The sequence below is a fragment of the Mustela nigripes genome, chromosome 1, assembly GCF_022355385.1.
Source record: "Mustela nigripes isolate SB6536 chromosome 1, MUSNIG.SB6536, whole genome shotgun sequence".
Taxonomy (NCBI): Eukaryota; Metazoa; Chordata; class Mammalia; order Carnivora; family Mustelidae; genus Mustela; species Mustela nigripes.
In genome coordinates, this window is record NC_081557.1 from 9,904,228 (window position 1) to 9,915,357 (window position 11,130).

The 11,130-nt window shown below is 48.1% G+C and overlaps 1 protein-coding gene across 3 annotated transcripts; it reads right to left on the minus strand.

Moving 5' to 3' along the window:
* Positions 1 to 132: 132 nt before the first annotated feature.
* Positions 133 to 11,078, minus strand: TMEM138 (transmembrane protein 138). Of its 3 annotated transcripts, none has more exons than XM_059404577.1 (6): positions 10,673 to 11,078; positions 8,414 to 8,679; positions 7,089 to 7,260; positions 5,888 to 5,963; positions 5,505 to 5,613; positions 133 to 958 (listed from the first exon to the last, which is right to left on the minus strand). In XM_059404577.1, the coding sequence occupies exons 2-6, from the start codon at positions 8,539 to 8,541 to the stop codon at positions 781 to 783; spliced, it is 663 nt and encodes a 220-aa protein (XP_059260560.1). In that variant the 5' UTR covers positions 8,542 to 8,679; positions 10,673 to 11,078; the 3' UTR covers positions 133 to 780. The 3 variants fall into 3 exon arrangements, with proteins under 3 accessions (XP_059260560.1, XP_059260563.1, XP_059260571.1); XM_059404580.1 differs by lacking the exon at positions 10,673 to 11,078 and adding an exon at positions 10,087 to 10,666; XM_059404588.1 differs by lacking the exon at positions 133 to 958 and having other exon boundaries at positions 4,894 to 5,613; positions 10,673 to 11,067.
* Positions 11,079 to 11,130: the final 52 nt, after the last annotated feature.

Consider the following 11,130-nt stretch of genomic DNA (forward strand, 5'->3'; position numbering starts at 1 on the left):
AAAAAAAAAAGATTTGAAATAAGTGAAATAAATGACTGGGACAGGACTGTGGCAAACTGCGTTTGTCTGTTTTTGGTAAAAATATTTCTGAAATGTTATATTATCTGTAAGAAGTATACAGGTAAATGTAGATTGTCGGGGGGGGGGTGGAGGGGGAACTCAATGGCTGAGATACAACAGTGGGAAGATTAATTGCATAAACCTTTTTAAAGCTTACATTTTGTATCACATGAATATATTAACTATTAAGGAAATACACACACACACACACCCCAGAATTCACAGGGCCCCAAAGTGCCACAAATATTTTGAAGAAACAGGCATTTGGTTGTTCTCACTAGCTGCAAAGACTACAAAGAACAATCTAGGCCAGATTCATTCTGGGGCACAGAAAATTTCATCTTCCCGAAACTGTTGTGAGCAAAGGGGAATATAACATTCCTATACAAGCTTTTGTGAAAAGTTCAAAGTTGGGCTATTTTTTCATGGATGTGGGTGTAGTAAGCATAGATGATGGTTGCTTTGTTAGGTTTTTTTAGATCATTTGTTCCAATTATAGGATATGGGGCCTTACATGGTTTATTTAACCCTGTACCTTTTCTTCTTAAGTAACTGTTAAAATCTTGAAAGCACAGCTGATTACCTATACAGTCTCTCTTTCCCCAGAACTTTATTCCAGTCCTTTAAACCAGGACTCAGTATACTGTGGCCTGTATGGGGCAAATCTAGCCTATTTTCACACAGCCCTTGAGCTAAGAATGGCTTTACATTTTTACATGGCTAAAAAGAGTTTAAAGAAAAATGTTGTGTGACACATGAATAGGATATGAAATTCAAATTCGTGTCCTTAAATAGTTTCATTAGAACACACCTACATTCATTCACTGATGTGTCATTCCAGCTGCTTTCACATTCTGGCGCAGAAGCGGAGCACAGGCAGGACCCAGGCGGGCAAGTTCTGGTTCCAAACCACCACAGCAAAGAAATAACGCAATAAAGAGAGTCAAATCAATTTTTTCATTTCCTAGTGTACATAAAAGTTGTGTTTACACCATCCTATAGTCCACTAAAGGTTCACTAGCTTTAGGTTCTAAAAAAACTCTACATATATACCTCATTAAAAATTATTGCTGGGGCACCTGGGTGGCTCGGTTAGTTGAGCATCTGACTCCTGGTTTTGGCTCAGGTCCTGATCTCAGGGTGGTGGGATCCAGTCCTGCGCTGCATCAGGCTCCATACACTCCACGGGGAGTCAGCCCGAGATTCTCTCTCTCCGTCTGCCCCTCCCCACCGCTCTCTCGCTAAAAAAAAATAAATCCTTAAAAAAATTAAACTGAATTGGGGCGCCTGTGTGGCTCAGTGGGTTAAATCCTCTGCCTTTGGCTCGGGTCATGATCCCAGGGTCTTGGGATCGAGCCCCACATCGGGCTCTCTGTGCAGCGGAGAGCCTGCTTCCTCTCTCTCTCTTCTCTCTGCCCGCCTCTCTGCCTCCTTGTGATCTCTGTCAAATAAATAAACAAAATCTTTAAAAAAAAAATTAAACTAAATTAAAAATAATAAAAAATAATGGACATTGGGGGAGGGTAGGGGAGGGTATATGCTATGGTGAGTGCTGTGAATTACGTAAAACTGATGATTCACAGACCTGTACCCCTGAAGCAAATAATACATTATACGTTAATTTTTAAAAAACAATAAAAAATAATTGCTAGGGCAGCCTTGGTAGCTCAGTTGTTAAGCGTCTGCCTCTGACTCTTGGGGTCTTAGGATCGAACCCCGCATTGGGCTTTCTGCTCAGCGGGAAACCTGCCTTACCCTCTCCTACTCCCCCTGCTTGTGTTCCCTCTCTTGCTGTCTCTTTCTCTGTCAAATAAATAAAGTCTTTAAAAAAAAAAAACTGCTAAAAAATGCTAACCATATCTGAGCTTTCAGTGAGCTGTAATCATTTTTTTAAGATATTTATTTATTTGACAGAGAGAGTGAGCAAGCACTAGTGGGGGGGGCAGTCGGCAGAGGGAGAAGTCGGGAGAGGGAGAAGCCGACTCCCCGCTGAGCAGGTAGCCTGATTCAGGATTTGATTCCAGGACTCTGGGATCATGACCTGAGCCAAAGGCAGACGCTTAACTGAGCCCCCCCAGGAGTCCTGAGTTGTAAACTTTTTGCTGGCGAGGGTCCTGCCTCAGTGTCGCTGCAGCTGCTTCCCGTGAACTTGTATGTTACGGCAACTGCTGCTTTCCTTGAACCTCATGACCCAGCCTCCACTAGTTTTGCACTTTTCTTGGGCACCTGCCCACCCCTCCCAGCCTTCATAAAACTGGAGTTTGGGCCTGGCTGTGGGTTGCTAGGAATGGTGATGCTGGTTTGAACTTCTACCCAAACCACTCAAACTTTCTCCGTATTAGCAACAAGGCTGCTTTGCTTTGTGTGAACGCTAGAGCAGCGCTTCTAATTTCCTTCGAGAAATTTCCTTTGCATTCACAGCTTGGCTGTTTGGCCCAGGAGGTCTACCTTTCGGCCCATCTTGGCTTTTGACTTGTCTTCCTCAGTAGGCGGTCATTCTAGCTTTTGATTTTAAGTGAGAGACACACAACTCTTTCTTTCACTTGAACATTCAGAGACCATTGTAGGGTTATTCACTGGCCTAAGTTCAATACTGTTGTATCGCAGGGAAAAGGGAAGCCGGAGGAGAGGGGGAGAGACAGGGGACAGCCAGTCGGTGGAGCAGTCAGATGCTGAACATCTATGGCCTAAATCTGCTCTATAATATGGGCGTGTTCATTGTGTCCCCCATAGTTATAACAGTAACATCAAAGAACCCTGATCACGGAGCACCATTTTAACAACTATAATCACAGTGAAAAGTTTGAAATGGTGCAAAAATTACCCAAACGTGACAGAGACATGAAATGGGCAAATGCTGTTGAAAAAGAATGGCACTGACAGATTCACTTAACAGGAGGGTGCCACAAACTTATTTCTAAGAAACACAGTTTCTGTGAAGTGCAAAGCAAGGTGCGCAACAAAGACCATATGGCCCTCAAAATCTAAAATACTTAATATCTGAAACTTCACAGAAGTTTGTCAACCCCTGTGCTACGATGCTTCTGAATGAAGAGTTTCACAGCAACCTTCTGATGAGTTTAGACTGAATGGAATGAATGGCCCTCCCTGTCTCTGTGCCTTTTACCAGGACACTTTGTAGTGCGCTCCCAGCCCGGCTCTGGGCTTGGTCACATGACTCCCTTTGGCCAGTGGGAGTCCAAGAGATACAACACAAGCTGGGGGATGGAAGTGAGATTGCACAATGGGGCTCATTTTTTTGTTCTTCTGCCACTGTCATGTGAATATACCCAGGCTAGTCCTCCAAGGATGACTCACGAGAACCAGAGCAGCCCAATCATTCCAGCTGAGACCAGCCTAGGTTAGCCAAAAGCCCCAAATCCCAAGATCATCACAGCTGACCTGGCTGACCCACAGATGACTATAGACACGTGAGCAAGCCCAGCAGAAATCACCTGAACCGGCCCAATCAGCTGAATCCCAAGGCTCAAAAGCCATGTAACTAACTATTCATTGGTACCTGCCACTGAAGTCTGGGGATGGTCTCTTTCATGTGATTCTGGCAAAAGAAAGCTGATACCACGGGCATGTGACACTTTTAAAAGATCTTATTGGGGCGCCTGGGTGGCTCAGTGGGTTAAAGCCTCTAGTTTCGGCTTGGGTCGTGATCCCAGGGTCCTGGGATCGAGCCCCATATTGGGCTCTCTGCTCATCGGGGAGCCTGCTTCCTCCTCCTCCCTCTCTGCCTACTTGTGATCTCTGTCTGTCAAATATATAAATAAAATCTTAAAAAAAAAAAGATTAAAAAGAAAGATTTTATTTATTTATTTATTTATTTATTTATTTTTTAAGATTTTATTTTTATTTATTTGACAGAGAGAAATTACAAGTACACTGAGAGGCAGGCAGAGAGAGAGAGAGAAGGAAGCAGGCTCCCTGCTGAGCAGAGAGCCCGATGCGGGACTCGATCCCAGGACCCTGAGATCATGACCTGAGCCGAAGGCAGCGGCTTAACCCACTGAGCCACCCAGGCGCCCCAGATTTTATTTATTGATTTGAGAGACAGCGAGAATAGAGAGAGAATGGGGGATCTGCAGAGGGAGAGGGAGAAGCAGGCTCCCCACTGAGCAGGGAGCCTAATGCAGGGCTCACTCCTGGAATTCTGGGATCATGACCTGAGCCAAAGGCTGAATGAGCCACCTAGGCGCCCCACCACATTAATTTTTAAAAATTTATTTTGCTGGGGTGCCTGAGTGGCTCAGTTGTTAAGTGTCTGCCTTTAGCTCTGGTCGTGGTCCCAGGGTCCTGGGATCAAGCTCTGCTTCAGGCTCTCTACTTGGCGGGAGGCCTGCTTGTCCCTCTCCCGCTCCCCCTGCTGTGTTCCTTCTCTTGCTCTCTGTCAAATAAATAAATAAAATCTTAAAAAAAAAAAAACCTATTGTGCCAAAACAGGCCAAGGAACATTTTTATTCGTCTGAGGGCAGTTTAGGACTCTGAAGATGGGGAGAACCTGAAAAAAGCAGAGAAGTCCAGGGTGTCTGGGTGCCTCAACTGGTTAAGCATCAGACTCTTGGTTTTGGCTCAGGTCATGAACTCAGGGTCAGGAGACCGAGCCCCACCTTGGGCTCTCTGCTCAGCACAGTCTGTCCTCCCTCCACTCCGCTCCCCCCACACCCAGGCACCTGTGCACACACGTTCTCTCTCTTGCTTAACTAATTAATTAATTAATTAAATCTTTAAAACAAACAAACAAAAGAAGCCTAGAACTCCAAGGGTTGGGGTGGGGCATCAGACTGCATCTTGAATTTCTATAAAAATAGCTTGTACTCATAATGGTATTCAATAAATATCTTTATTTGTTCTGTGGCTCAAGCTGCCCACTGGGTCAAGTAAATGCTAAGGCCAGGACCTGACATGCCTCTTATCTGCAAAGAGATCTAGCTACACAAACAGACTCCACCATTTATGGAAAAAGAATTCAATTTATTTCCTATTTATAAAATGTAAAAAAAAATGCCTTGGTTATAAAATCTAAATGTCTACAGTGTGATCAGTCAGGAGTTCAGAAATGTCACTCTTTGCATCCATTAATTACATTTGGTGCAAAGAAACAGGTGCCAGGAGCCCCTCCTGTACTAGGCTAAGTGACAGCTTCCCAAGGATCAAGCCTCACAGCCTTATGAGAAGAGGGGTAGAGCGTAGGAAAGGAAAAGGGGCAGAACTGAGGTAGAAGGCCAGGGAGGGTTTTGTACTGAAGCCTGTACTGGGAAACACTTTAATTTGCAAGAGGGAAGATCTTCCTTCTTGGCTGTTGAACGTTAAATGGCCCGTCGTAGGAAAGTCAAGGTGCTTCCTGTGCAGAGCCAACCACCACCTCACAGAGGCACAAATGTAGCCTCTGTCAGGAGAGAAAGGCATCCACCAGTGTGACAAGCAGCGGTCACCTTTGGACTTGCGTGAACTCCTTGCGCAGCCATAAAGAGTCCTGGTAGAAGCGAGGATCACCCAGTCTCACAGCTGTGCGTTTGTAGAAGTAACAGTATAACACTGCCGCTGTGGACAATAAGTAGGAAAGAAGCTTCAGGGATGCTCCCAAATATTCTTTTTAGGCTAAGAACACAACCTAGTAAGACAGAGGGGCCCAGCCTCATGATGTCCCCGTGACCCCCAGCAAGGGCAGCGGGCCATCATCTCTCCTGTTCTTGTCATGGCTGTTCCCCTCATCCCAGGCGGGCAGTGATGGACTGGGAAAGCCAGGATCACGGCCCTTAGTTGCCTGAGCCATAGGTGGGACCGAAGTGAGACCTGCGGTGGCTCTGGTCCTTACCTAGTCTCTGGAATACAAATAGCGTTTGAAGTCCGTCTGTCCAGACAAAACGGTTGGAGTTTTTCCAGCGTAAGTTCTGAAGGAGACATGAGTAGACAAGGAAACGTTAGTGACCAGATGAGGCCCTAGCACCTCCAACTTGGGTTAGCTGCAGAAATGCGGCCTGTTTTTAAATCAGGCTAATATCCCCCTCCTTCTTTCTTCCCACAACCGCAAGGAGTGTTTCTCAAAGAAGCTTCAAATTCCCTTTTCCAGCACAAAGAAAATATCCTTTTAATCCTGAAGGATAGCCTTTTCCAAAGTGAAGTGATACACACTATCTCAGGAGTTCAGTGCGGTTCCGGTCTTCCTTTGAAGATCTCAGGCTCAGTTCCTGTCAGATAAAGGCTTACTGCACTCAGGGTTTAATCAGATTAACAGCTTTAGAGTACAAAGTACAAAGCCAGGACCTATTTTGGCCCCAAGAACCAGAGCAGAGACAATCCTCTTCAGGAAGCACCGAGAGACTCTGGCACTGTTATTTCTTTCCTGTGAGCTCTACTTCTCTCTGTAGAATAACAAGGACAACTTAATAGAAGGTTCAGTCTTAGAAGACGGCGTTAGTAGAGAAGTGACTAGAGAGAACCCTGAGGTTTTAATGTGTCCCATCAAGGTGAGTACTTGAGAAACAGGTGATACACAAAGAGATGGAATGATTCTCGAAGCAGGAGAAATCTGGAACCACAAAAACTGAGATCTGCTGTGAAGACGTGTTGGCACCTTGGAGATGAGTCCTCGTGTGATAGGGACAGAGCAGAGGGCATGAAGCACTAGAGGGAAGAGGCACTCTTGGCCTGGCCATTTCCCACGGAACACCGATACCTAAGAATACCTTGTCCCAACACCCACCTGCCCAACAGCTACTGATGAAACACAGTCACTTTCCTGTGTTACCAGGACTGCTTTGGGGGAAAGGTGAACAGAATATTCCAGAAGTGTCTCCTGACTCCTGGATAAGGCAGCTCTTTAACACAAATGGTTGGGCAGAAGTGCCTCATGCAACTTGCAGATGCCCAAGCCCAGGCAGGACCACATTCATTCATCAGAAACACATGTTTCCTGTCAAGGATTCTGTGAGATATGAAAAAAATGATGCCGGATTCCTAGAGAAAAGACACTACTAGCCCCTTAAGGATTCAGGAACTCAGAGCTCCGCTCTTACCATGACCCAGACATGAAGGGAGATGCTGAGGGCGAAGTAAACAGCTGTGAGGATGATGGTCCCTTTGAACTTGTGGAACAGGAGGTTGACCAAGCCAGCCTGGAAGACGAAGGTGTTGAAGAACATGAGGAAAATGATGATGATGTTGAAGAGGATTGCGATATCCTGGATGCTGCAGACGTCAAACACAACAAAGTCAAAAGGAGGTCTGTGCGGTCACCCAAGGGCTGGCCCTAAGTCCTAAGGGACACCATGAAATCTGGCCTTCCCTCTGCTCTAGGCCTCCGAAACCACACACCCTGCCCCACAAGGTGGCACGGACCTTGGGTCCCAAATGACATGAAGCTTGAACCACCTTGGGAGACACTTGGGAGAAGCTGCTTTCTTCCCTGTGTCCAAAAAAAGCCAGCCCTGCCTGTCACATAACCTGGGCCTACCAGACATTTCCATCTAGAGAGACAGCAACGCCTTTCCCTTGATCTCTGCACGGCCGATGTCTTAGTGCATTCAAGTCTCAGTTCCAATGTCTCCTCTTCCAAAACCCTCCTATAACCGCACTGCCTCAAGGAGCCCTCCCCTCTCTGCTTTCCACCCCCTGTATGACATTACTATTCAAAATTATCTTTAAAAGGGCAGGGGGGCGCCTGGGTGGCTCAGTGGGTTAAAGCCTCTGCCTTCGGCTCGGGTCGTAGTCCTAGGGTCCTGGGATGGAGCCTGGCATTGGGCTCTCTGCTTTGCAGGGAGCCTGCTTCCCCCGCTCTCTCTGCCTGCTTGTGATCTCTGTCTGTCAAATAAATAAATAAAATCTTTTTTAAAAAATGTATTCATTGTCTCTTTCTACTTGAGTGGAAATCCTTTGAGAGCAAGAAATTGTCAGCTTTACTACTGCACCTAGAACACCGGCTGGCAGGCCAATGAACACTTGCTGAGTGAAGGGAGACAGTGTCGAAGACTGGTTTTCTGTTGGTAACTTGCCTCATGGAGTCTATGAATCATTGTGGAAGAAAAATGCCAACAGCTTCCATCCCATATATATAAAGGATATGACTGCCCTTTTAGCCTGCTGTTCTATAATCCTCTTTCATGGTACCGTAAGACAATACTTCTACTCACAGATGGAGAAAATGACCCTCTGACCTCTCCCTGGATCCCAGACCCTTGTTAGAAGCATATAAATACAGGACCTGTGTGACATGTCTGTGGAGTACCCAAGATATGCGAAATTTTATTTTCCCTGAGATTTCTTTTTAAAATACGGAATCACAATTGTCAGGGCCTTCAAACGGCTCAGGGCTCAGCTGTCCGGTCCCACCCAATGAACTCACATGAAGAGCACCAGCTGGATGACGGGAGCCGTCCGGAGCAGCTCCGAGAAGGAATTGACAAAGAGGTCATAGGACAGCAGGAGGAACTGCAGGGAGAGCACCAGGCTATAGTTACTGGTCTGCAGCATCTTCCTTCTGCTTTACTGGGCCCCCACGGGCACATTCCACAGTTCCCCAGAAGACAGCTCCGGGCTTTCTCCCCAGCACTGAGGAAGAAGCACTAGTTCCTCAAATGGGAGTTGTTTTCCTTGCTCTAAGACAAGGGCCTGTTGAGGCAAAAAGAAAAAAAAAAAAAAGAGGAGAGACAGGTGGTTAGAAATTCATTAATACAGTAAATATTTACTGAGGACCTACTACATGCCAGGCGCCATTCCAGGTGCTTGGGATAACATCAATGACCAAAACCACTACCACCTCCCAAAAAACCCAACTAGTCACTCCTAGGGGCCTTTACCCTCAAACTTTCTCCATGCCTGGAAACTTCTAACTGCAGAGCTCTTTCTTTTTTAAGTTTTAATTTATTCATTTTAACTAATCTCACCCAGCGTGGGGCTCAAACTCATGACCTTGAGGCCAAGAGTCACGTGCTTCTCCCAAATGAGCCAGCCATGTACCCCAACGCACAGCTCTTTCTAACCACTTCTGAGTTCAAAGGAATCTAGGAGCACTACAAAGAGTGACTGTCTGGTCGTGCAATTAATACTAATTCTAATACTAATTGCAGCAAACCTTTATATATCACTCACAATATGCCAGGAACTATTCTTTCTTTTTAAGTTATTTTTATTAACATATAATGTATTATGCCCCAGGGGTACAGGTCTCTACACATTTCATAGCATTCACCATAGCACATATCCTCCCCGATGTCCATAACCCAGCCACCCTATTCGTATCCCCCCTTTTTTTGAGTAATCTCTACAACCAACCTGGGGCTCAAACACATGACCCTGATCCCCGATATCAAGTCACATGCTCGACCAACTGAGCCAGCCAGGCACCCTGGCCAGGGACTATCCTAAACACTAAAATTCTTGAACTCTCACAACAACCCCATGAAGTAGAAGACACACAATTATTACTCTATGCATTACACAGGTAGGACAACGGAGGCCCAGAGAAGTAAAATAATTTGCTCTGGGTCACACTGCTTGCTAGTAGCAGTGGCAGAGCTGGCATTGGGATTCAGGTAGCCTGGGTCCAGAGTCTGTGCTTTTAACCACTGCCCAAAGCAGCCTCTCCTGTAACAGACGGGCTGACATGTAACTAGGCGGGAAAGATGCTGGCGCAGAACGGGAAACGGTGCAGGCAGTGCAGAGGAAATAGTGCTCTCCTGCAAAAGTCTATGTTTAAGGTGGTGGCAACACAGTGGCACCAGGTTAGGGGGGCTGGGCCTTTACTTTCATAAATCCCAAGGCCCAGAAGTTGCTCTGCAGGTGTCCCATGACCCCTTCAGCTGGGTCAAACTGATAAACAAATTTCAAAATGCTCCGAAGCCCAACACGAGGAGATTAAATGAACGTCTGCAAAATGTTCTACAATTTACAAACTCTTTTTTTAATATTCACCAGATTCCTTAACCCTGCATCCGTGTTGAGAAGCAGCCATCAGTAGGAATATATTGACCGCATACCCAGGGGCTCTGAGAGGTTAAGGAACCGCATCCCCCTCACCTGGTGGAAAGTCCCACCTCCGTGGCCGCGGGATGGCACTTCCTCTGGGCGGAGATTCCGCATTCGTAAACAACACTGACAGCTATCATCTACGACCAGCACCGTGACACGTCCGGCGACCTGGGCAATTGCCTTTAATCCTCGCCACTGCTCCGCGAAGCGGGAAAGAATGAGCCCCCCCCCCGCCCCCGTTTCACAGGCAAGAGCACAGGGTCAGCGTTCAAGTGCCTCCAGGTCGCGGGGGAGCAGAGCCAGGCTTCCCAGCGCGGGGGGACACCAAAGCCCGCGCTCTAAACCACTTCACGGGCCCCCACGGCGGGCTGTCGCGAGGTTCGGTGACAGGGAACCGCCGCCGCCAACCCCGCGGAAGGGAAGCCCCGCCCCTCCGCTTTAGGGCAGCAGGCATTCGCGAGGTAACGAAGCCGTCTTCGGTCTGTCCGCCGCTCCCGGCCGCGCGCCCTTTGTCCCCAGAGCAGGTTTCCTCCCAATCCTTCCCAAGCCACCTCAAAACGCGGCTGCCTGGGCAAACAAACCAACAAAACACCCAAAACAGTGACAACAAAAATGCCGACTCTGGTCACCTCACCCAAGCACTCTCGCCTCCGAGACCCAACGTCGGTTGTCATGGGGACGCCGTCCTGGCTTCCGGACACCGGTTAAGCTCCCGGAAGTAGATGGCGGACGCGGGCCCCGGTGGTGCCGGGTTAGCCGCCGGTCCGGTCCTCGGTTTCCCCTCCAAGCTCTGCGGCCGGCCCGGCCGCCATGTTTTGGCCTCCGCCGTCCTGGGCCCGCGCCTCTCCTGCCCTCCCAGCGTCGCCGCACCCGGCTCCGGTCCTCCCCAGCAGCTGCCCGCGGCCTCCCGCCCACGTCGCGCGCGGCCCTGCTGCGGGCCAGCCCCCGGCGGGAGGCTTCGAGTCCGCCCGAACGAGATGGCGGTGAGGGATCGGGCCGAGCGGTGGCGGCGCTCCCCGGGAAAGAAACGCCCGCGTAGGAACTGGAGATGGGAGCCGGCCACCTCGGACTTCATTTCCCAGGCGGCCGCGC

Coding starts and splice junctions, on each gene's coding strand:
- TMEM138 (XM_059404577.1), bottom strand. CDS start 8,541: ATGCTGCAGACCAGTAACTATAGCCTGGTGCTCTCCCTGCAGTTCCTC. Junction 7,261..8,413: donor ATCCAGCTGGTGCTCTTCAT/GTGAGTTCATTG, acceptor TGACGTCTGCAG/CATCCAGGATATCGCAATCC. Junction 5,614..5,887: donor ATTTGTATTCCAGAGACTAG/GTAAGGACCAGA, acceptor TATTGTCCACAG/CGGCAGTGTTATACTGTTAC.